The sequence below is a fragment of the Rhyacophila brunnea genome, unplaced genomic scaffold, assembly GCF_057557595.1.
Source record: "Rhyacophila brunnea isolate RB1 unplaced genomic scaffold, BYU_Rbru_1.0 scaffold_17, whole genome shotgun sequence".
NCBI classification, from domain to species: domain Eukaryota; kingdom Metazoa; phylum Arthropoda; class Insecta; order Trichoptera; family Rhyacophilidae; genus Rhyacophila; species Rhyacophila brunnea.
Window position 1 is genome coordinate 16862160 of NW_028232827.1, and position 26401 is coordinate 16888560.

Below are 26401 nucleotides of genomic sequence, written 5' to 3' on the forward strand. Positions count from 1 at the left end.
GTGGCTGCGACATGTGGTTCGCCATGGGCGGATAGCCTCAATGTTAATTACATGATATGCTTTGTGTACTATTTTATAGCTACTCAATTTGTGATAAATCCGTATTTTTTAATATTTTAGTATAATTATTTAAGTGATGTATGACAGGTTTGAACTGTTTCGAAACCCCCTTTTGAATTTTCTGACGAATCGATTGCGTCAACTATGTCGAAGAAAACGCGCCGCTTATTTTGATTGCCAACGTTGGCCATGATTCCAATATGAAAAAAAAAGAATTTTCTTTCCTTACAAGAAATCAGTACTTCATCTAAAGTGATGTCAGAATAATTGTCAAATATAAGTTAAATGTTAGTATCATAACATTAATAGTAGCACAAACGCCATTGCATAGCATACATACCAGATACCTACATACATACAAACATGGCCCCCACAAGGGGGGGACTGACAGGGCTCTATCCTGGGGGCCCGGGCTCAGAAAGGTCCCGGCGAGGCGAGCAGATAAGTGAGATAAACACATATAAAAATTTTGCTTTAATAGTAAAAAAAGTCACTTGCTATTTTCCTTCCAATATTTAAAATTATGTGGTTGTACAATAAAATTTTTAATTGTGTATCAATACTCGACAACTCCATAATTCAAATGGATGTAAACCTATATTTAAAAAAACACTAAATACACACATTAATTTTACCGCGTACACCATTTTTGGAAAACGCTATTGTAGAGCGTAACACTGCCTTTATTCTTAGCGATAGGTAAGGGGGCCCGCAAAAGATCCTAGCCTGGGGGCCTGCTTCTGTGGGGGCCATGCATACAAACATACAGCACAAAAAAGTCGATGCTACGGTGTCAACCATTTCTTTTTTCAAGCATGCACAATAATTACCAGTTTTATAATAATAGTAACAAAAGATAAATTTATTCATTTATCTGTTCTGTTGGTTTGTACTTTTTGGAAGTTTGTCCCTCCCCCCTCCAAGAAAATATGGTCACCGTAACAATAAAATACATCACTAAGAGATCATTAAAAGTATTAAAACTATAATTATTTGATTAAAAAATAATTGTCATCATTCTCAAACTCAACCATGTACATGACTTGGTTGATCTTCATGCGAGCGATGGCAGTTTGGCGGGCATTCAATCTTCCGAACGTTGGAAGTAGACTCAATAGAAACTGTGTATTGTGCTTGTCATCATCAATGCTGTTCCGCTTAGCTTGTGTTGAATCAATGTTAACTTCTTCTGCTTTTCTCTTATTCTGACTCAATGACGAAACTGGCCTAAAAATAAAATCGAATGTTTTCTTTAATAACAAAAAATCATTTTCAAAGCGCCTATTTTATAAAGACTATGGAAAAAATGAGAGACAGTGATATGTTCCCTGAAGTAATAGACTTATTGGTTGATTGTTCGAATTTCGAATTTTGGTGTAAATTATTGACACTATTTATGCTCGATTTCTGGGAGAATGCTTTCAACACGCACCTCACCTCACCTCGTACTGTTGTTAAATAATTATTCACGCAAAGTTGTTTCGATTTCTAGGCGCGCGCTTCTCAACTCGTGCCTCGACTCATAATGTTGCAAATTATCAGCTGATATCATTGCAAGTACATAATTATACAGAAGTTTCTTGAAATTTAGGAAAGAATGGACCTCGAGTTCATAATATTTACGAGTATCATAAAATAAATACATCATGGCAAATATAAAATGTTTCAATCAAGTCCAACAGACAATTTTTTACACGCGGATGAATTCAAAAGCTTATTTTAAAAATTCTCAATTAAATACGTAAGTGTTTTTATTATTTATTCCTCAATACCGGTACTATAAGGGTAACCTAACCGATTTCTCTTTTTAAACGGTACATGTTCAAACACATGCGTTAACATCATTTTACTCCCTACTTCAATTATAGTTTGTCAATTTATGGCTACGGCCTTATGTTGTAGGTTAACCACTGGGGAATGCCAAAAGAAATGGCGTATTTCGAAAAAACACTACCTTATTCTTAGGTCAATAATTATTATAAAGCAATCATTATTCGTAGGATGTTTATCACACTTGAATGGTCAAAGACATAGCTTATAATCAGTATCTTTAGAATTATCTTCAAATGTGTTAATCTTGCCCATTTTTTGAATAATAAAATGCCTAATTCTTGTCAAATTTGGGATCATAGAGATTATCAATATAATTTTTTATCGTAAATATTTCACTATAATAATGTCAACATAAATTATACTGATGGTTTTATAAATGCGTTTAAAAATTAATAAATGTAAAAAATCTTAACACCACTGCACAGTTATGTACTGAAATATGACTATATTCTAAAACATTAGAGCAAGAGGTTTAAAAGAATACTATTTTATGTAACAAAAATACTTTATGCAGTCATCAAATGTTTAAAATAAATATAAAAGGTAATAAGGCTTCAAAATTATATAAATAGATTATCTACAACGTTTAAGGTATGTCCAGTATCATGCTTTGAAAATAGAACAAAAGCTCCATTTTGACCCACGCTGAGCACGTCCGCCCTTAAACATAATCAGTAAATACATCAGACAAGAATTTAACGATATGTACTCACCTATTTCCAGAAGATGAGGTCGGTTCGTTAGACACGTTACTAGACTTATCTACGTTTAGTGATGTTTCTTCATAATGTTCTTTATGATTCTCTGCAGGTTCTACTTCATCGTCTTCGTGGGTTTCTAAACGTTCTTCTTCATCCTCAGAAGTATCTGGACTGTTTGGACGCTGTGACTTTTTCTGGTTTCTCTTACGTGGTACAAACACAACGCAATCTGCAGGAGGGCCATTACGGACAGGGGATTCACGGATTTCTTCCAAGTATGGATCCGGTTCGTATTCAATATACATGCAATCATCCGATTCGTTTACTGAGTTTTCATGTTTGGATTTGGACCTACAAAAATATGAATATATTATTATGAATGAGCAACTATGATCATATAGGCTTCCACAGGTTGGAGGTTTATATTAGTAGATGTTTATTTTTACGAGAAATTGATGTTAGCCCCTTGCTCAACATATTAGGTACATACCCAGACTCAAACACAAATTGAAAAACAATATGACGTGTACTTGCCAGACCCAGGATTCGAACCTGGTACCCACGACGTTATAGGCTGACGCCTAAGCCGCTCGGGCATCGTGGGTAAATTGAATTTTATAAACTAACACCATCTGTAAATTGTAATATTATTTCAATGAAAACAAATACGTACAACTGACAAAGTTTACTATATGTACTCTATTTATGGCGGGTCTTAACAGCCTACCTCCACCCTTAGCCACTGCCAAGTAGTAATATAATGGCAATGAAAGATGTTAAAATCGCTATAACATACCTACTTATTATTTCTTATATTTATTGATTTATATTACATTATGATCGGATAATCCGAATGCCGAATAAACGTTATTGAATGAATATCATTACAATACATAGAAAATCTCTTGAGAAGTACATGATTAGAAGGTAAACAAATATAATCTAATTAATATAAGTATATATTTTTAATAACTCAGTTCATATGATTGTGCTGGAATCGATGTATGCATAATAAATGGGTATACCTACTATCACGAAAAGCATTTACTTTTATTTGTTTACCTTCCACTTTAAGTAATAGTAATCATTGTACCTACTTCTCAAGAGATTTACTATATCAGGGATGGCGAACCTTTTTACGTACGCGTGCCAAATTATCCCAAATATTATTTTTCGACTGTTTTTCATAGACAGAAAAAAACTTTTTTAAGAATTCTGTTAATAAAGTTGGTAACTTACAATTATTGAATTCTTGAGATTCTATCTTTCGCCGTGTTTCTAGCCTTTTTATATCTTTTATTCTTTGAATAATTTTTTCCCTGTTCAAAGAGATCGTGGAAGCATTTTAACTACGCTTCCTTCATATATTCTTCCATTTTTAGCGATAATCTTTGAGGCAAAATAGCAATCGGCTGTTAGTATTTGAACGAATGTCGATAAATTTCATCAGGTTTGTTAATTGAATATTTTCATTTTTAATTGCCTAATTGATCTCAAGCATTGTAAATCGATAAAAACCAGGGTTCGCGAGACGGCTTCTCCCGCCGCCTGATGATTACGTAATGCTTATTCTTGAAATTTGTCGTATTTGGATGATATTTTTCATACGATGCGATCTGTCATTTACGCGTTTCGTTGTTACCGTTTGCGCATTGATAGGTAAATATTATTCGTAAAAATAATGTTAAAAATCGAAGAAAGTACGCAAATGGTCATTATTTTTAAATTTATTTGTAAAACTCTTTTGTATTTTTAATGGGTCATTTTTTTCTCTTCCCTGTCCGCCATCCCTGTCCTATATTATAATACTGTAATCATTATATTTATTCAATAACGTTTATTCGGCATTCAGATTATGCGGCCATAATATAATATAAAATAAATCAATAAATATAAGAAATAATAGGTGTGTTATAGTGATTTAAACATTTTTCATTGCCACTATATTATTAATACTAGGGGTATCTAGCGACAAAAATTTACTTCGTGTATCGTTATTGTTTGACATACTAAGCGTCCCATAGACATCGATTTATAATTTGTTATGTTCATTATAATATGTAAATTTATCAAAAAGTGACCATAGAGAACAATATTCTTGTTTTGTACAAGGAATACTTGATCCAAATATACGAGCTTATCCAAGCCCCGATATTTGAATGAGGCATAATTGAACATGCCGGCAACTGAGTATACAGACTCGCACACAATTGGATGAACGCTCGTATATAGTATAATAATAGTTTGTATATGGTAATCATGGGCCCCACAAAGGGGGGGCTGACAGGGCTCTAAACAGGTACTCAGAAATAATGGGAACTGAAATACATAACGGGTAAGGCGATAGCAGGTAACCGACTCGAGTAAGGAAGAATCCGGGTTAAACTTACACACGTGTCAAGAATACGTTTTACGTCGAATACTGATAACTGCTCTCGGTTTATGCATTTACGCTCATTTAATGTTGGTGTATTACACACACTATGTCACGTGCATAATGCGTGCTTCATTTTCGTAGGACACTCACACATTCAAAATCCTGCATCAAGATGAGGCGTATTGAATATAGCCTATCGGTATTCTATTTATTATCTGCTCTGTGGCTCTAAGTCTGGGAGCCCAGGCTCAGGAGAGACCCGGCGTGGTGAGTTGACTAGATAAGTGAAATAAACACACATCACTAATTTTCTATAACAGTAGAAGAGTCGCCAACGGCGCTACATTACTACAATAATGTTAATATTTCAAAATATGTGATTGTGCTATACATTTTTTAATTGTGTATCGATACTCGAGTACTCTAAAAATACTCTACGTAAAAAAATAGAAAATTATATTTTAGTTCTGAGCGTCTAGTGTGAGCACTAGCGAAATGGTCTATGGTCTCGAACATTTGTAGACGATTGCGTTCGCTCGCCCACAAACCAAACGCAAGGCACTCGGCTTCATTTAGCAATGCAACGGGTGGCGTCTAGATGTATCTATAGTCTAAGGCCTTTACCCTTAGCGATACGTAGGAGGACCACTTCAGGATGTGGGGGGCCATGATGGTAATACACGGTTATAGGTTAAGGTGACACGGTACTAAACGGCATTCGACAGCCCATTTCCATGGATAGGCCGTAAGGCATGCGCAAAACTATTCGGTGTAAAAATCAGAATTAAAATGATGAAGGGAAGTGGAAGATGAAGTGAACAACTGTAGACACAACCATACCCACAGAGACGTATAGGTAAATGTGTCACCATGTATAAGCTCAAAGACCTTGCCAGCGAAGCCCTATGGCCTTTGATTATAGAAAAATATAGATAGAGCTATTGCAAGTGTTTGTCCCTCAAAACATGACGAACTTTTTCACGCACTTGCCTCGCCCCCTTCACGCTTCCTCCGCGACCATTTCCTGGGTTATTCGAAAATATGTGTGACTGTGTGCGGTCGTAGTGTTGCCAGATATTGAATATGTATTCCAATGTTATAATTTTACAAGTGATGTTTTTTTATAAATTATATTATGGCAACACTGGAGTGTTGGCCATGCACTTGGTAAAACATTACTCACTAAAATTGGCTCATGCGGAGGGCTTGCTTATGGCCTATGACCACAACAATTCCCGGAGGTCCCGGAGTCAGAAGATTATACTTTCTCTACTGAATACATTACACCTTCATTTTTTCTCGATATAATTTATTATACACACTCTCATTTTAAATTTCACTATTTACTATGTATGATTTAAGAACACTTACGATACACCTAAGTTGTATTCAATGACAGGCGCAAGCCATTGCATTTGTTTGTAGTGTTTCCATTCGCTCCTAATGATTCCAAAATTTTTTCCGGGTGTTACGTACGACTTATGCCATTTTTGAAAATTGGCTCTGACGTTATGCCACTTCTTTCTGATGTCTTGGGCTGAAAAATAAACAAAAATAATTCTATAAACGATTGTTTTAGAAGATTATTAATTCTAGGACTTCAAACAATGTAGGTAAAGATTATTTATTATCATTTGTTAATTTGTTGTCATACCATTCAAATCTGGTTTTCATATTAAGAGCGTACCTCAGTGAAACGGAAAATAATTTTCAACAGTAGGTGCGACGAAATTTCTCACGCGTCGCCAATCGGAGACTGAAAGTCGAGGTGTGCGCACATCGATTTGTTTTGTCATGACGTCGGATGAAAATATTCTTAAATCGTGTAAAGATGACTAAAAACTTTACATATGTACTTAAAAAAGAAAACATATCAATAAATATACTATTATTATTAGTAATATAACAATAAACATAACATTAAATGGACGCATGTTGGATTTTTATGACAAATTATATTTCGTTCAGCACGCGTCATTTGCACAATCCGCGCATCGCCTAGCCACAATGACATATTCCTAGCCACGATCTTTTTAGACCATGCCCCAACTGAAGTATAGCCTTAAAGCAGCACTCGAAGTGGATAATTTTACCAACCGCAGCGCTAAGTAATTTTCCGAAAATATGAACATATTTATGTATTATATAAAAATAAATGTACTTATTCGATATTTTGTTATGTAAAACTACGACTCTTGGGCATGCAATATCATGCAAGTTTGTTGGCGCCACAAATGAAAATTCAGGTCGTATTCATACGTCACGTCGTAAACATTGTTTTTAATACGATTTCGATAATTTTCATAAATAAGAAAATATATTTTAAGAGAGGAATGCAGAATCCAATATTTCGATCTTAAGGTTAAGTTGCCGAAAAGAATGACATAACTATAGACTATACTTACTATAGAGTTAAGGAATCCTTAACCATAGACTACTTTGTTATGAACACGCCCCCTTCTGTATTACCATGTATCACTGACAGCTGCTGTCAAAATAAATTCGCGAATCTATAAAACAGTCCATAAACTCAATTTATCTCAATATGGATATTGATAGTGTTAATTTGTTTTGGCATGTACTGATACCGAGAAGAAGGAGAGAACTCACATGTAGGCTGGCAGCGTTCTTCACGAGCATCACCTTGATTGAGGGTTGTGTGGACATCAGGACATATAATTCAAGATAAAACACGTCTTTGATTTGACAATTTCCCTGCGCAGGGACGTTTAATTACATTAACTTTTCAGACATTGGTTGGATTACATCATTAATTACACTTGCACAGGAGTCTTAGATTTAGCTATCGCACAGTCATTATAGGGTAACACGTGTTTAAACACATTAGCCGAATCGGCGCGGTGGCGTTTTATCGAGGACGCGACGCATGGTTTTGAGGTGATTATAGGGATTATTATTGGGCCACTTACACAAAAGGGATTCACTGATTTATAATAATGAAGCGAGCGCGACTTTATGGTTTACATCGTAAAGAATCCGGGCCACACCAAAGGTGCCACCCTGGATATCAGCTTCCACTTTGGCGGGAGAATGAGTACTGTCCACCCTTATCTGCAACGACAACGACCCTATCGGTGGTGAGACAGCGGGGAGGGGTACAAAGGGAATGCCTTCGGTCGAGTCAAAACCTAACGGTGATTTTTTTCTGTCACTCGGCCGAGCGACGATTTCGCCGGTAGGTACAGTTTTTTTTTGGCCCATTGAGGGTGCTATTGTTTACTTAGCTTTGTCAGAGATTCTAAACATTCGTCAGGGGCAATGGTGTTTTTGATTAAATCGCTGATCTGGAATTTGAAACTGTCGGGCACCAGGGCCTTCCTTTTTCTTTTGGTGACAGTACATACAGAATATTATTTTACTTTTTATAAGCCAGTCCGCAGAAATACAAGATGCCAGACAGAATGACACTTGACGCTAGTGTTACCATGTAAAAAAAATATCTTCCGGTGTCTGTGAAATCACGTATAATTATGTATTTATAGTTATTGCATTTATAAAGTGCAGTTGTCATATTTTTGTCATCGTTCAACAATTACAAAATAATTTACCTAATAACACCAACATAAAATACCGTTCAAATATCTATGATAATATAATATATATTTGATGGCCCAAACATTGTCACCTAATCTTTACCCCGGCGGCTTTATAAAACTCGTAACTAAAATCCCTTGGAAAATCGTCAATCTATCTTTCTATTTCAGTTTAAGTCCTCGCCCTGTGTATGCACTGGTGTACACTAGGTGGGAAGAATTTGGTAAATTGAAACAAGTATGCGAGGTGACGAATGGAGTCAATAGATTAAGTAAATATTTAAATTGTTTAATTATGTTTTCAAATAATATGGTATGTACATAGCACGTAAGTTTTAAATAAAGAAATATCTTATTAATAATTATGTATACTCGTATTTGAGGAAGATGTAAAATTGATATACTATAAAGGAGATGAATGCCGGAGAGAATGAGAACTACGATAAATAAATATAAGCATTCATTAAAATATAATAATATGTATAGCAAAATTACCGAAGAGGGTTACTATTAAACTCAGTAGTTTTGTTTTGTATAATTAAATTCAGTAGCTGCATTTTATAATTTAAAATAAATAACGTGTTTAAATAAAATCTGTAAATTTAAAATAATACACGCACTGCACTGCGTATTCTGTCAATCACTCGATATGCGTGAATCGGGACTATTTTGATAGTGTGTGTGCACCGCTCACACCGATTCGAAACGAGACGGACAAAATTATATCGGCGGGAGATAAATTATCTATTTCTTTCTATCAAAATGCATATAATTTGTAAATTGTTATAACTTCTTTAATATTTAATTTTCTGCGTAGCTTTCTTCCGTAATTTTGTTTTAAATAATTTTACCTAGTTGTTTATAGATTAGAATAATGATTTTATAATAAATTAAATGTTAAGTAATAACTCGCGACGCACTGCTAATCTGTTGGTGCCTCTGAGGAGCGGGAGGGAAAGTCCCTCTCCCGAAATAAGAGTTGTACGTCAGTTCGCGTCCGTTCCTCTAACAGGATAGTATAAAACCCACGCTCCTTTATGGCGTGCCAGTTAATAACTAAATAAGTAAAAATTATCAATTGAATATTAAAAAAATAAGTTCCTAAATAAATAATCCTTTTTATATAAAGTTAAAAATTAGATGTATAAACCCTGAAATGTTTTAAATGATAAAAACCGTGTTATAACAAAATAAATAAATAAACAGATTTTAATATTTTCTTTAAGACTTTAATTCACATTGTATACATTTCCAAAAAAAACTATAAACATTTAATAACCACCCTATGGTACGTGCACTAACAAGTGAGCTAGCCAGATTTGTGTCGTGCTATTGAGGGTGTGTTATTTTGGCGCCCAGAACGTGCAGGCTGAGGAAGTGCATGGCTTCTTCCGGAACCATGACCTGGTAAAACGCAAATAAATAAAAAAAATAATAATACTAAATGTGTATAAATGCAAACGCGCTCTAAGACACGCATCATGGCCAAAAATAATGCAGAGGACCCTAAACTTTCGGAGGAGGAGGTGCTGACTCCTATTTCGAAACTAGGAACTGTTCCGCTATCACTGGTCATCAGACCATCGAGCTTCTAAATGAAGGAGACCAGTTACGAGTGGGCCAATCTGGCTGGTCCGATTTCGAAGGATTTATGGAGATTGGAGGAAGGGGATTTTTAAGTGGCAGGCCTCGATTGCCTCACGAGTGTGGAACCCGGCCGTGCCAAATCTGCAGGAACGGGTACTACGAGTATTACACGTGCCCGGACTATCCAGCCTGGAGAAGGAACCAGGAAGCATCAAGACGAGAAGACCAGTCACAACAATGAGGAGACGACGCAGGGCCTGGTCACCGCCTCCGAGTCAAGGTTAGGAGCCCGGACGCTGCTGATGTCTCCCCACATGACGGCGATACGTTTGAGAACTTTCTTCCAAAGTCTACTAGTGTAAAGTGTCATAGTAACTTTCTTAAAAAGCCTGTGAAGTTATGTGGTACATTAGAAAATAGAAACAATACTTCGACGGGCAATGTCAATATCTACTTTAAAAATAATAAAAATAAATTCAAAAGAAAGAAATGAAAAATCACAGGCATTGCTCGCCGACGTTTGTTTAAATAATAAGTTACTTAAAGATAAAAACTATAACTAGTATGAAAGGTTGAATGGATGCAGAATGTCAGAAAAAATGGTGTAGGTACGTGACTTCATCGATGCTGTCATCGCAGAAAATTCCCGCAGAAAAACAGTAAGTCATTGTTTAAATCCTGAGACTGGGCTTATGAAATTATAAAAACAAACTCATGTTATGATGCGTTAAAATTTTGAGACTTCTTACGAAACCGAAAATAAATGTCCTCTTTGTTCTACACAGAATATAAAAAAATATTAATGAAAGAAATAGTGTGAAGTGTTTAGATATAATCCAGAATGATGCAACGACATCTGATATAGATAATGACAGTGTTATGCAGCCAGATAAAGTTTTGATTGAGAAAATCGACAGTGGCGTACATATAAGTAATATAGAAAATAAAAGTGTGAAATATTTAGATGAAATTAATAATGATGCACTGACGTTTGAATTAGATAATAAAAGTGTTAAATATATGGAGAAAATTGACAGTGGCGTACATGTAAAGAATATAGGAAATAAAAGTGTGAAAGAATTTCCAAAGACGAGGCCAGGGGCGAATTCGGGCCTTGACCCTCGTTGGTCGGGGCCTCATAAAATTATATGGAAGGTAGGTCGGGTATCGTACTACGTATTGCGTCGGGGCAGACCTTTTAAGTTCCACGTGGACCACTTACGCAAGTATTACCCGCCGATTGTACCAGAACTGGAGCATATTAATACCGATGAAGAAGAAGAGGAAGATAACACGGAGGCACCGAACACATCCCTTCAGGAAGTACCTGATACTCAGGACATCGTTACAAGACGAGACACGACCACTGGACATGACATAGCGCAGGGAACCGTACACTCCCCGCCTGCGTCGCCGTATCGTGACGAGTCTACAAATGATTTGTCCCTGGGACATGATGATGCAACTGGAAGGACATGTGAAGCGTCGACGTCAAAAAGTGACAAAGTAGTGAGAAATTGGAAAAGAATCAGGACTCCAGAAACGTCCTCGGAATCTTGTGGGGAAGAGGGGCAGGTAACCGGGTTCGAAACCGGGACAACTAACCATAATCTCTCCTTGACAAAGGTACCTGACGTAGAAGGATTGACTGACGATGATATACCGCTTAGTGAGGTGAAAATTGCCTTAGACGCCTCTCGCCAGAGGATAACCACTGTACCGACGGGTACAGTCCCTCATGACACAACACTTATTCACCCAGTGAAAAGAAGAGCTCGACGTCAACAAAAGACGCGACCGACGCTCAAAAAGAAATAAAATAAAATAAAAAGAAAACTAAAAACGATTGATATTCTAATTCTAGACATCAATACGAAAAACATATACCCAGCAAAACTCAATGATCTCGCACAACGACGTCTTGAGTGGATGACTGGAAAATAAAATAAATATACCTAGCACACTCAATAATCCCGCACAACGGCATCTTGAGGAGATGACTAGAAGTAAACAATTAACTAAATAAAATAAATAACGAAAGTAAGTCCCAACGCTTTTGACAACGTAACCAATTACGTCATATCTAACAAAAAGTAACGCGAAAATGTAAAGATGAAACGGTAATAAGGTAAACAAAAAAAAAAAAAAGATGGTAATAAAGAGAATTGTTGAACGAAAATTTTAATAAATAAGGTTTTAAACATGTAAGCATTAAAATATACACTGAACGAATTATCGAGGAATCGGGAATATGGCCGAGAAATCAGGGTGAACGTACAAATCGCTGAAAGGGGGGACATTTTGTTTTGCCGATCCCTACACCCGCTCTTTAACTGGTAAAATAAACGGCTTAACAAAAACATATAACCAGATTCCCCAATAACCTATCAGGATTGTAGGCTAATACAAGTCTTTTAAGTTACTTTAAAGTTTGAATCGTATAACTAAATAAAATGTAAATGTATGTACCATAACATGTATTGACGATCGTCCAAGGGACAAAGCACGTGGCCGTGAGATTAGGATCGACGTTTGTGCATCAAAAATTAGGGGCGAATTAACACCAACATAAAATACCGTTTAAATATCTATGATAATATAATATATATTTGATGGCCCAAACATTGTCACCTAATCTTTACCCCGGCGGCTTTATAAAACTCGTAACTAAAATCCCTTGGAAAATCGTCAATCTATCTTTCTATTTCAGTTTAAGTCCTCGCCCTGTGTATGCACTGGTGTACACTAGGTGGGAAGAATTTGGTAAATTGAAACAAGTATGCGAGGTGACGAATGGAGTCAATAGATTAAGTAAATATTTAAATTGTTTAATTATGTTTTCAAATAATATGGTATGTACATAGCACGTAAGTTTTAAATAAAGAAATATCTTATTAATAATTATGTATACTCGTATTTGAGGAAGATGTAAAATTGATATACTATATAGGAGATGAATGCCGGAGAGAATGAGAACTACGATAAATAAATATAAGCATTCATTAAAATATAATAATATGTATAGCAAAATTACCGAAGAGGGTTACTATTAAACTCAGTAGTTTTGTTTTGTATAATTAAATTCAGTAGCTGCATTTTATAATTTAAAATAAATAACGTGTTTAAATAAAATCTGTAAATTTAAAATAATACACGCACTGCACTGCGTATTCTGTCAATCACTCGATATGCGTGAATCGGGACTATTTTGATAGTGTGTGTGCACCGCTCACACCGATTCGAAACGAGACGGACAAAATTATATCGGCGGGAGATAAATTATCTATTTCTTTCTATCAAAATGCATATAATTTGTAAATTGTTATAACTTCTTTAATATTTAATTTTCTGCGTAGCTTTCTTCCGTAATTTTGTTTTAAATAATTTTACCTAGTTGTTTATAGATTAGAATAATGATTTTATAATAAATTAAATGTTAAGTAATAACTCGCGACGCACTGCTAATCTGTTGGTGCCTCTGAGGAGCGGGAGGGAAAGTCCCTCTCCCGAAATAAGAGTTGTACGCAGTGTTGCCAACCGTACTATAATTATAGTATTTGTACTATAATTTTGGTCCGCGTACTATGTACGATATAAAATATGTATAGTACGCCCAAAATACTATAATTTTGAAAATCGTACTATAATTTCATATAAAAGTACTATAATTTTGCATTTGCCATTTCGCAATCGAGTGGTCTTCGAAAATTTGGAAATCTGCGGCCCGCGACGAAATATCTTTCCTAAAAAAAACGAGCCGACCATGAAAAATTGGGAACCTGCGGCCCGCGACGAAATATTTTTCCTAAAAAAAACGAGCCGACCACGAAAAATTGGGAATCTGCGGCCCGTGACGAAATATTTTTCCTAAAAAAAACAAGCCGACTATGAAAAATCGGGAACCTGCGGCCCGCGAAGAAATATTTTTCCTAAAAAAAGACTATGAAAAATCGGGAACCTGCGGCCCGCGAAGAAATATTTTTTCTAAAAAAAACGAGCCGACCATGAAAAATTGGGAAAATTTTCATTTTCAACAGATGACAACGCGTACTATATTTTATCCCCAAATACTATAATTTTGGAGGCTCTGTACTATAATTCCACTTTCAAAATATGGCAACACTGGTTGTACGTCAGTTCGCGTCCGTTCCTCTAACAGGATAGTATAAAACCCACGCTCCTTTATGGCGTGCCAGTTAATAACTAAATAAGTAAAAATTATCAATTGAATATTAAAAAAATAAGTTCCTAAATAAATAATCCTTTTTATATAAAGTTAAAAATTAGATGTATAAACCCTGAAATGTTTTAAATGATAAAAACCGTGTTATAACAAAATAAATAAATAAACAGATTTTAATATTTTCTTTAAGACTTTAATTCACATTGTATACATTTCCAAAAAAAACTATAAACATTTAATAACCACCCTATGGTACGTGCACTAACAAGTGAGCTAGCCAGATTTGTGTCGTGCTATTGAGGGTGTGTTACTAAACTATAGGAAAAAGAATTTTTAATATGGTATTATTTTCAATAGGAAAAACGAACGAAGCTTTCAAGACGAGGTGAACCATAGACAACATGGTCTTAATTAAGGACATGTTTCTGTATAGTGTTTTGTGCTAAGGAAAATTTAGTTATGAAAAATGCTTCTGCATTCCGCTCTAAGTACCTACCTGAATAATTATATTACTTTTTAATAATTCTTAAATCGAAATATAAAATTTCATTTTTTCACAAGACAGCTATAATGTCAGGGATTTCACTAACAGGAGCCGGGCTTCGGTCCATTTCGAAATGAAATTGCAGTCAATGTTACTAAATACACATTGAACAAAATATCTGTTGAAAGTGAGATATTATCTCAGAAGAGGTATATAATGTGGGAAGAGACAGGTGGCAAAATTTCCAAGTTAATCATGTCATAGTCAGGAATCTCGAGATTATTCATAGGATGGACAAAGGAAAATCGGAATTTCTATCCCAAGACACATTTAGGTTTCTGAAGTGTTGGTATGAAGTAAATCTATTAATCTGTAGGTATAAAGCGGAAAGCGAAGCACATGGACTTGCACTTGGCTTGCAGAGTGAATAATATTATATTAACCAAGGCCTGAACAAAAACGATGCATAAGTGCGAGTGAGAAAATATTCGGTACCCTTATAATCTCTGCGACACGCGCTAGAGTAAGATAAAAGGTTTACAGATCTGGGAGATGGTTTGCTACGATGTGGCCGGCAAATCTTAGCTTATTGCATAACTAAGCGTCGATAACCGTGTTGCTAAAATTGCTATTTTTTGTGTTAAACATAAAGTCAGTGGTAACTATTTTTAGTTAATGAAGTAGAAAAGATGGTTCTGTGTGTTAATTAATTTTGTAATAAACGTGTTAATTTGCATTAGAAAAGTAATTAACAAAAACACAATTTTGTGCGGCCCGTAAGCTATGGGTTAAAATATGGTAGCCGTACTGATAAGCAAGAAGATGGTATTACGCTTCATATGTAAGTTGACACATGTTCGTTATAATTTATGTGTATATTATTATATATTTTAATATCAGTGACCTAGTGTTTCTTTAAAATAACTTAAATTATGGATATTTTTACCTAATGGTTGCATTTTGACCGCTTAAAAATAAGTACTACATAACGTAAAAAAATTAAAAATAATATTTTAATTCTGAGCGTCTAATGCGAGCACTAGCGAAATAGTCTATGGTCTCGAACATTTGTAGATGAATGCGTTCGCTCGCCCACAAGCCAAACGCACGGCACGCGGCTTCTATGATATTAACAGACTTTTTATGAGGAATCGTTCCAAAAGTACTGTGCGGCTAATGGGAATTTATGACCGTACATACCGCAACCATACTGTTCAGTCGCATTTCTTTTGATTGCGCTACGGGTTGATGGGCGTGCGACACCTCCGCATGTCCCCAAGAACCTCTTGGCCGAATATTCCCGTAAACGTTCACCTAAGGATCACCTTTCCTGCAATTTGTGGTTGCTTCTCCCCTCATAATGGGCGATGGGCATTAATTATTGTTCGAAGTGGGAAAACGATGTATATGAATTAAAAGTTTTTTTTACGGTTAATAAAAAAGGAAACAAATTGCCGCCCAGTTAGTCTACTATAATATCAGTATCATCAACAGCCGGGGTCAATCCACTGCTGGATGAAAGCCTCCCCAAGCTACTTCCAACTCTCTCGGTCCTGTGTCATTCGCTGCCACGTATTTCCGCCGAACTTTACCAGTTCGTCAATCCAGCGGCTATTAGGGCAACCTTGTGGCCGTGTCGTGCTTCTTGGGTACCACTGGATGACGGCATTTGTCCAGCGGCTGTCTTTTCGGCGAGCAATGTGCCCCGCCCATCTCCATTTCAGCTGTTTGGCAACGTCTATTATATCGCGTACTCCTGTCTGCTTCCTAACCCATTCGTTTCTCTTACGGTCCTTTCGCGTGATGCCCAACATACATCTCTCCATGCCTCGCAGTGCGACTCTTAGCCTTTGGACATCTCTAGTGTTGAGGGTCCACGTCTCGCAGCCATACGTGAGCACGGGTAGCACACATTGATTGAACACCCTATGCTTAAGACATAATGGTAGGTCACTCTTGAAGATACTATTCAGACGTCCGAAAGCACTCCATCTCAGCTTTGTTTTTCGAGAAATTTAATCGTGCATGCTTCCGTCTATGGGCACCCGCTGTCCGAGACAGACGTAGCTGCTGACTTGCTCGAGTTGGGTGCCATTAATACAGATAATCGCAGGGTCCGAAAAACGGTTACTCTTCACTTTTGTCTTTGAGACGTTTATCTTTAAGCCAACCGTTTGACTGACATCCGCGAGTTCTTGCATTCTACCTTGGAGGTCTTTCGGGTTTTGTGAGAGTATAACAATACCATCTGCAAAGCGCAGGTGACTGAGGTGCTCCCCATTAATTGTAACACCTTTTTCCTCCCAATCAAGTTTCCTAAATAAGTCCTCAAGAGTAGCGGTGAATAGTTTAGGTGAAATTGTATCACCTTGCCGGACACCTTTGTTAATGGGGAATTTACACGGCCGTTTGTGGAGTTAATAATATCACTATAATGCTATAGATATACCATCATAATATATTTCGTATGATATCGATCGTCCGGTGTTCGAATTTTGAACTAAGATCACCACAGTATAAAAAAGTATTGAATAATATGTCAAATGTTAGCACGTGGCGCCCTCCCTCAGCGGATAACTTATACTCGTGGATCTTTAGTACCTTTGATTTTTTAGGCTTAACAGAAAGCCTGCCGCATTAAAACTTCGAACATCAGACGTTGTTAGACACTTCGTGACTTGTCTTGTGGCTGTGACAGCTCGCAGCCCAGTGAGCATACCTACTAATTGTTACAACTGCATCCCAGATGTCGCCGTACCACCAAGATGCGGTAAGCATGCGTCTGAGTTAAGATGGGTGGTCAATCGCCCTGACAAGCTGCGAACTCATCGACTTAAGTTTGTCCGTACACGACGACGACGCGTTGCATATGGCTCATACAATCGCTACGGTGGAAGTGTGGAGAGTCGTGCATGGGTCGAAAGCAATGATTTTTAAGAATCGTTTAGAATCGTTGCCCATGCATGCCTGTCAACCCTACCGCCGTGGCGACTGTAGGAGCTGTACGACGAAATGTACATTGCGCGGTGTACAGAGGGCAATGACGCGTGGTCATCGAATGCATACCGATTTAGTGTTTTGCCAGACCGCACGGACAGCGGGGCGGCAGCGGCGGGTGAAAATCAAACGTATAAACGTGTGTGAAATGCCCAGAAAAGACACTGCCTACGACCATTTTACACGCGGTTATACGTTTGAGTTGCGCACGCCACCCGCTCGACCACCGTTTTCTAGCACTTATGCAGCAATGAGTCCCGTGGACAGAATCGACGCCAAAAAGGCGAAGACCCTACTGTGGGAATAATAAAGTGTGGTAAGATGGTTAGGTAGGGGTGAGTGACAAATATATGCGTAAGTTCGGCCAGTATGTTGACAAAAATATGTACGCGGAAATCAGCGCTGCATCGTATTTGCCGCTCATAACTAACTGCAAAGTGCGGGGGACAACTTTGCGACACCCCGCGAACCACGCACACACGGACATCCAGGGTAGCGGGGTGTCCAGAGTGGCCTCATTCTTTGCCACGATGTGAGCGGTAATTGGATACATATACAGTAACTCACCGCAAAATCTTTGTCGAGCGCCCATGGGTCTTTGTTGCGCCAGAGATTATCTCTCTATTCGGTTGAAGCTAATCCCTAAAGCTAGCAGTCGAGCACATAAGGAGCTTATTGCCTTGGTCACCACAAACGTTAACTATAAGCCGGCTTGCACATCAGAACTCGCCTCATGCGCCGCATGTCAAATTCGACAATCACGGCGTTTACAGCCATCACAAAATGAAATACGACCGCTTGGCGCTCAAGCCCGAGATTTTTTATTGCCACTCCAAAATACATTACGTCATCTAGGTTGTAAAGTGCGAAGAATAGGTATTGGAAGTAATCGCGAAATAGAAAATCTCATAGAAACCGACTAAGGCCGGCCGACCGACGGCCATAAATCAAAACTTCTGAGACTGCCGGCGAATGTTGCATGCTACAACCTCGCACATCTGCCTAGCGGCAAACGTCAAACGCGAAAAAGGAGAAGTCTCTCGTCTGCCATTTTTATTGTGTTGATTGTATGAACAAACGTCAAACGCGGTGACCAGCGGTGAGCGAGCAATAACAGTGTTGACAGAGACAGAGACAGAAATGGCCGATGGCCGCATCGACATTTTTCGAGATCGACATGCAGGCTTTGGCCAATGCAACTCGAGGCATGTTGCAGTCGCAGTTGCATCGGCCAATCTGCGAAGCTCCATTTGATAACGTTTGTTTCTTGGTTTACGATGACGTCACATCGACGAATTCGTCGTAAGACGCATGCGGCGAGTTCTGATGTGCGAGCCCACTAACACAATTGAGTTGTTGTGCTTTTTACTACACTCGCGTTTGTTTTTTATGCCGATTCAAAAATGAATTACGTCACCTAATTGTTTCAAACGCGCAAACTACGCCGTATCTGGACGGAAGACATTTCTGGTTCTCGGGCGTAAATCGCGATGGAAATCGCGCCATATGAACAGGCTCTAAGAGTCGTCTCGTCATATCGGGTCGATACTCGATATACAACAATACGCGAGCATGCATAGGTACGCGAAATTCAGTAATTTCGTTTATTTTCTGATTTAAGCTTGATCATGTCTTCTGCTTATGTGGGTATCAAAAACCATCATACCCACTCAATATTACAGCGTATAATTTATAAATTTTCTTCGTGCTGTTTTAAATCGTGTTCGTAGTCCAAGTCCTATGTCTTAGTTCAAGTCCTATGCATGAAAAGCCACCAGAAATGCCAGTTCTGAAAATGCTTTTGTCTTTCCTGGCCAGAATGATGGCCATGCCAGCATTCAAAAGCTTTGCGGTATATAATCTACCGATGTATATTTAGCATCAACCTAAGACGATGGAAACCCGTTGGTGAATGAACTCTCTTGAGGCTTACGTAGCAGAACTAGGTCCAACGCCGCATTTTCACCTTAGGTGTGAATAGAGACAGTATAGTCTGCATTCTCATATCCTCTTCGTCACTTTTAGTGTTAAGCCATTGCACACCCAGTATCCGCCTTATGTTTTCGTTTTCGAAGATCAACATGCGTTTTCTTTTGTCTTTTTAGAGTGCCATAACTTGTTAACTTATGGTAGCCGGCATTATAAAAATGCAGTCGTTGGACAGTTTAAATCATCGCGTCAATGGTATCTTTGCTAGGTTTATTCTGCATAACCAGTTATTCAGCTGCCAAAATGGAAATATCAACTCATACATATGTCATGAATGAACATGAATATCTTGCACGTGATAAAAGACCTTAAAATAGCGTTCGTAACAGCCGCATTCTTGCCCTCTACCAACCATGTTATTATTGCCATGATATTATCACAACGCTGTTTTGGGGGAAATTGCCTTCTAATTGATGAGGAGCTTCGCGAGACATTGGTTATGAATGGAATGCGCATAACTTGATTACTTTATGATGCCGCCAGTTCATCAACTTTACTGCTAAGTAATTGCTTATCCTGGAAACCAGATGAAAATATCGTTCGGCTCAACTAACGTAGAAAAGATATTAGCATCCCTCCTCTTTCGATCGTACACATGGTGGAAACCCAAAAATCTATTACGACAAAAAAACAACCATGAAAGTCTTAAACATTTTATAAAATTTTCTTTTTGACAAAAGATATTATACCTATAAGGTAACAGTATAATAGAATCCACCATCTAACAACTCGTATCACACCCAATCTTGACATAAGATATCTGCATACAGCATAGGTTAATAAGATATAAATGTAAAACCCACCACCATGGACCAAGATCGGTGCTTTACAACGGTCAAACCATAAAAACCAATTTTAAAAGCACGCTGATTGACCTTCAATATTGAATGCGCATTAAATTAAGTGACAAGCTTGATTGCACCCAGGCAGAGCAGATGCAAAGCTTCTGAAAAAGGACAGACACAACTGCTTCTTTCCAATGTTAGGCGGCCAATACCAAAATGAAGACAGAGGCAAAGAACAGTATCATGGGAAAACTAAGCGGCAATACGTGGGGAGCTCAACCACATACACTCAGGGTCTCAGCCTTTGCACTATGCAACTCGGTGGCCGAGTACGCCTTTCTAGTTGGACATTGAGCTTAACGAAACCTGCCGGATCGTGACGGGGTGCTTGAAACCTACGCCTACACCAAAGTTCCCGTGCTTTCAGGAATTTCCCCTCCCCAATCCGACGCGAAACTGCAGACCGAGTTGAAAAGGCAGCCCAAGAGAGGGGCCCGCGACAAAACATGCATTGGTATCTAATGTGCAAAATAAGGCTAAAATCCAGAAGAAGCTTTATGGCGGACAACTGAACCTCTGACCGTCCCACCCGAAGAACTATCCGCATGGGAGGCGAACTTAGCTTCTGAGGGTCTCGAAGATTGGGTAAAGCCATGAGAGCTTCTCCCACCTGGAGCCAGTCACGGGTACCGCACATGGAAAGCCCTAAACAGACTGAGAACTATGCTATAACGCACTCGAGAGTGGGGCTTCTCCGATGACCAAACCTACGAGTGCGGTGAAATGCAAAGCAAGGAGCATCTTTTTCATGCAAGGCTTGCCCTGGAAGCTGCAATTTCGACGAGATCCTACAAGCCGACGAAAATGGTGTTGCCTTCGCCAACTTCTGGAGGTTGACGTTGTAGTTATTGAAGACCCGACACGACGGGTGGCCAATGAAGGTAACCGTTCTGACACCAGAGCGACATAAGGCATGCGCCTGTGGCCGTAATTCACATAATCCTCTGGGAATGTCCTGGTGTGTATTGAAACGTAAGAGCTACTCAAGTTGGCACAATCTACTGTTGTGTGAGATGGTTACTACAAGGGCCAACATTGGGGGTTTTTATGTGGCTTATTACGGCGAACGTGAAGATCTCTTTATCGATTGACGGCAATTCTTTATTCTGTTTTCTTTTTTTTCCTCCCAACCACAGTGAAAGTAAAGTGTGAAAATATCGTTCCTGTATCGATGTATAATAGGTAGAGCTGTTATCTTTGGGATTGTTTACATCGCTTCCGTCGTATTAGCTTGTCTCGCTCGGTCCTTCCTGTACTATCTTTTCGTGCACATTACCTAACCTAACCGTTATATAAAATAATGACTTTAAAGCGCTCGAGGGTAAACCACGGTTTTGATGCAGCGCGTAAAGATAATAATAGTATTGGGAGGGGGGGTTGGTTTACCATTTCGGAGACATCCGTTATATAAAATTAATAAGGTATTATGCGGAAGGAAGTGGGCTTATTTAATTATTGGGACTGATTGTGTCTTTTTGTATCACCCGCACCGTGCTGTTCCATCTTTGATAAATACCGCAAAACATTTATTTTATTAGATATCATTGAGGTAAGTAATATTCCATTCACGGAAAATGTTGTGTTATCGTTAGGTACTGGAAGGACTCCGAATCCGAAGACCACCCCTTTTTTTTGGTTGGAAAAAATATTGGCAAGTTCAAAACTCAACGTATTAGCTGGCTCGCACATCACAACTCGCCTTGTGTGCCTGACGGCCATAAATCAAAACCTCCGAGACTGCCGGCGAATGTTGCACGATCACAACCTCGCACATCTGCTTAGCGCTGCTAGCTCTAGCTCTGCCAAACGCGGCGACAGTCTGGAGAGAAATGGTTGATTCTGCAGCTGTGTGCATGCGCGGAGTTGATATTGGCCGGACATCGACATGCAGGTTTTGGCCAATGCAACTCGACGCATGTCGCAGCGTCGCAGAGTCGCAGTTGCATCGGCCAATCTGCGAAGCTCCATTTGATAAAGTTTGTTTCTTGGTTTACGATGACGTCTCATCGACGAATTCGTCGTAAGACGCATGCGGCGAGTTCTGATGTGCGAGCCCACTTACAGCGCGCGGCAACTAGAACCTCCGGATGTTGCATACCCTCTATCCCCTGCGCAAGCACACCGCGCCGACTGAGTTCTACATTTATCACGGCGGAAATGGCGACAGGCGAGCAGGGGCCCTATGTTAGAACTTGCGAGTGCAAGCTGCCCGGTCGGCATGACGTCATATGACATTATTGTGACGTACTACCGGAGTGATAATAGCATTCGAGAAAATAACGCCAGTGTTTGAGTAGCGTTAATTTCTCGAATGCTATTATCACTCCGGTAGTACGTCACAATGATGTCATATGACGTCATGTCGACCGGGCAGCTGGCACTCGCAAGTTCTAACATAGGGCCCCTGGGGGTCAGATGCTGTGTTCTGTGGTTCATGTCGGCGCAGATACTTACTCATCAATGAATAGTGATATACGAAATAGTAACAATACTAGTAATAATAAAGTAAAGTTAACATACCACTTCCACCTAGAGATTTTACTACGTCATGCCAAGCTTCCTCGCGCGCGTTGTGACTTTTATAGATCGGGTGCTGCGTATCGTAAAGATTGGGATACTTCTTCACTTCGCGAATTATGTCGTCGTAATCCATGGTTTGGTATAAATTACAGAATTTACCACAATACTTTATAGTGGAAACGTCGACAATCTACGACAACAGAATACGGCTCGGCGCACGGCTAGCTCGGGCTGACTGGCGAAACGCGGGCCTGCGCGGTGCCCGCACTTTGGCAATACCGACCGGCTGGCCGAAGGTGACCGTAACCAGTGGTAACGTATATAATATACGTTCAACACGAACGTATCTACCCTCAATTATAATTTCATAATACGTATAGACCATGTTAGTTAGCGGAGTCATATTAACATTTATTTTTTCGAATTAATACGAATATGGCACTCTTCTAATACAAAATATGGATATACAATCAATATCGAAACCTTCCACTTCGAAAAAATGTTCATAAATTAATTAATGTTTTTTTGCAGATGAGTTTATATTTAATTACTACAACAGGCCATGAGGCCTAATGATAGTAGTGTAGTGAATCATTAATGTAATTAGTAGTAGAATCAGTAACGTCCCGTAGGGGTAGGCAGATTAAGCGTCGCTTGGGGGCGGCAGTTACTTGAAGAGCGGCAAACCGGGGGAAATCATTTGGTATATATAGAAATAACTACCTAAACTGAGTACTTAGTAAAGAAAATATCGTTCCTCTCAAAAATTCAGCTCACTGATTGGAAACAAAATGTATAAATTGGCTTAAAAGATTTAACAGGACTTTAATTTTTGTCAGTTTTGCGATGTCTAGTTTACTTATGTTGCCCTTCGACGTCCTCGGTGACCAGAAACGACACGAGAACGGATATTAAAAAATATTGTATAAAAAAGTGGGGTGGTATTATGGCGCTGCCCAGAGGCGCCATTTTGTCTAGGAACGTCACTGAATAGAATAGACACAATTTATATCCGGAGCTAACTAAATCCCGTTACGAAAGAATTTCAGCAACGGCTGGTTCAGGAGAGCGAGGGTAGCCGTTACCCGCCAAAACTTCCAGAACTGCTCGTGACTATTGCCAGCGTCACGGAATGCCACTGACTAGATCTGCCGAACCACTTTACTAGTCAATCAAAAACGATCAATGTACAGTACAAAGTCCCATATCTTGAAGCGGGCCCCAATCCAGGATCTTTGGCGTGTCTCCCTACCCATCGCACGGGTTAAAAGCAGGGCAATTTTAAAAATATCGTTTTCTAAATGTGGTCTCAGGTAAAATTAAGGGTATTCGGTATATTTTTAGTGATTTTTTTGTATTGTTGAATAAATCCACTATGGAGTCGTCGAATATCCACACACAGTAATCAAAAATTTAATCGCACAACTAAACATTTTAAAATGTTAAGACTTTACAAATAAATTAGCGCCGCAGGCGACTTTTTCCACATTGGGGCAAATTTTTTATGTGTGTTTATCTCACTTATCATGGTGACCCGCTACGCCGGGCCTCCCCAAAGCCCTATCAGCCCCCCTTGTGGGGGCCATGGTCCAGTAAGTCCAACACAACTAGAAGGAACACACTGTGACCTCACCGGGAGTCAAGCTCCTTGCGCACTGAACTATGTGGACCGATATATTAATATACCTACTATAGATTTGATACGTATAATGTTATTTTGAAATTACAGTTATTTTCGGTGTCAGTTGGATTGCATGAGTGGTTTTATTAAATAAGTTCATCATCACCATCATCAGCCGCGTTTGATCCCATATTGAACGAAGGATTATCCTAGCGCCTTCCTCAGTATGTCTCCGATGCCATGTACATCCGCCAAACTTCTGAACCGAAGAGTTCGCCGACACAGCGAGTTTTAGGGCAGACTTGTGATTGTTTAGTGAGATTGAGAAGGTACCACTGTATGATTGCACTTGTCCAGCGATTAGTATGTTTTTAATGTTCATACGTTCAACGCAACAATTATAATACCTCAATACAAACATATGATAAACTACCCTCGATAACCACCGATATCGGCCGATGGCAGTATTGTGTATAGGATTGATTCGCTGGTTGACCCGTGGTCGCATAACCAATTTAGTCTGGCGACCGGTGAAATCTCGTTTTTGCGTTCTATCTGGTTGCACGATCACTCTGATCGGGTGATTGGTTGCGATGCATGAAAATAATATATATGTCTGTCTTCTATAAGCTGGCGTTCACGTCACGTCGTTTGAAGACGGAAAGCATTGTGCCATCGCGTTCTACTGTTACAAGTTTTCAATGGGAGGGAATGAAAGGGAATGCAGTGTTAAGATGCTGAAGCGGCGGGAAACCTTATAGAAAACAGACTCTAGCTGTGTGTTGAGCACCGCCACACTCGGCGACCAGTTGCCGACAGCCACGCCGCGGAGAGAACGTATTTTTTATACCACATACTTACAAATGTTCATTCATTGCCAGACATGGCGTTTGATTCAGATATGTTCAACTTCCGTAAGATACCTAGTATCTTGTTTGGTGAAGTCACACTTGCACAGAATCAAATGATGACATCGACAATATACCTACACAGTTGAAGAAATTTCTACGGTACTCCACTCCACTTCACACAGAAAGCGAACTGCGAACAATCCATGTTGTCTTCTTCTTATTTTCTAAGAATGTTTTACGCCGCACAACATGGGTGCAATCTCTTCGACGTCTATCTTGAATGTGAGCGGATTTTTGACTGCTTCCTGCTTCCCTGGTTGCTTGCAAGTCTCCCGAGTAAATAATCAGAGAGGCGACGTTTGGCGCCACTGGCTGCGCAACCTTTCTTTGGTGAGGCCCGGCTCTTAACAGCTCACAGTTTTGCTTTAATAGGTTCGTCCTTGCATGTGGTGTAGACGGTTTGCAGACATTTGCGTAATGGTTTGGGTTTGTTTCCGCATGCCAAACCATACCAAAATGATTGGAAACGGTGGGTTATCGGTTGATCCCCCCCCCTTCAATCCAAAGCACATATTATAATATTTCGACGGGAAAATGCTAAACATCAACACATTTTCCCATAATCACTAAGGAATTGAATGACTAATCGCGTCTTTAAATGTTTACGCCCTGTACTGTTTCTCGATTGTTTTCAAGTTAAAAATAAGAGCGGCATATTTTTTTTTGCACGTGACCGAAAACTCGTGAAACAGCGTATTGATGAGAACTATCTGGATGTGAAGATGAAGCGAAGTAGACA

General features: G+C 38.9%; 1 protein-coding gene across 1 annotated transcript; it reads right to left on the reverse strand.

The window, feature by feature from the left end:
- Positions 1-278: 278 nt before the first annotated feature.
- LOC147073775 (uncharacterized) lies at positions 279-23377 on the reverse strand. The gene is made up of 4 exons (XM_085944597.1): positions 23131-23377; positions 6343-6508; positions 2607-2945; positions 279-1287 (listed from the first exon to the last, which is right to left on the reverse strand). The coding sequence occupies exons 1-4, from the start codon at positions 23261-23263 to the stop codon at positions 1050-1052; spliced, it is 876 nt and encodes a 291-aa protein (XP_085800723.1). The 5' UTR covers positions 23264-23377; the 3' UTR covers positions 279-1049.
- Positions 23378-26401: the final 3024 nt, after the last annotated feature.

Bases quoted from the DNA above. Each gene is read 5' to 3' on its own strand.
- LOC147073775 (XM_085944597.1), bottom strand. From the start codon at position 23,263: ATGGATTACGACGACATAATTCGCGAAGTGAAGAAGTATCCCAATCTT. The intron at 6,509-23,130 runs GTATGTTAACTT...TTTATTTTTCAG, and splicing joins AAAATCTCTAGGTGGAAGTG to CCCAAGACATCAGAAAGAAG. The intron at 1,288-2,606 runs GTGAGTACATAT...TTTTATTTTTAG, and splicing joins ACCTCATCTTCTGGAAATAG to GCCAGTTTCGTCATTGAGTC.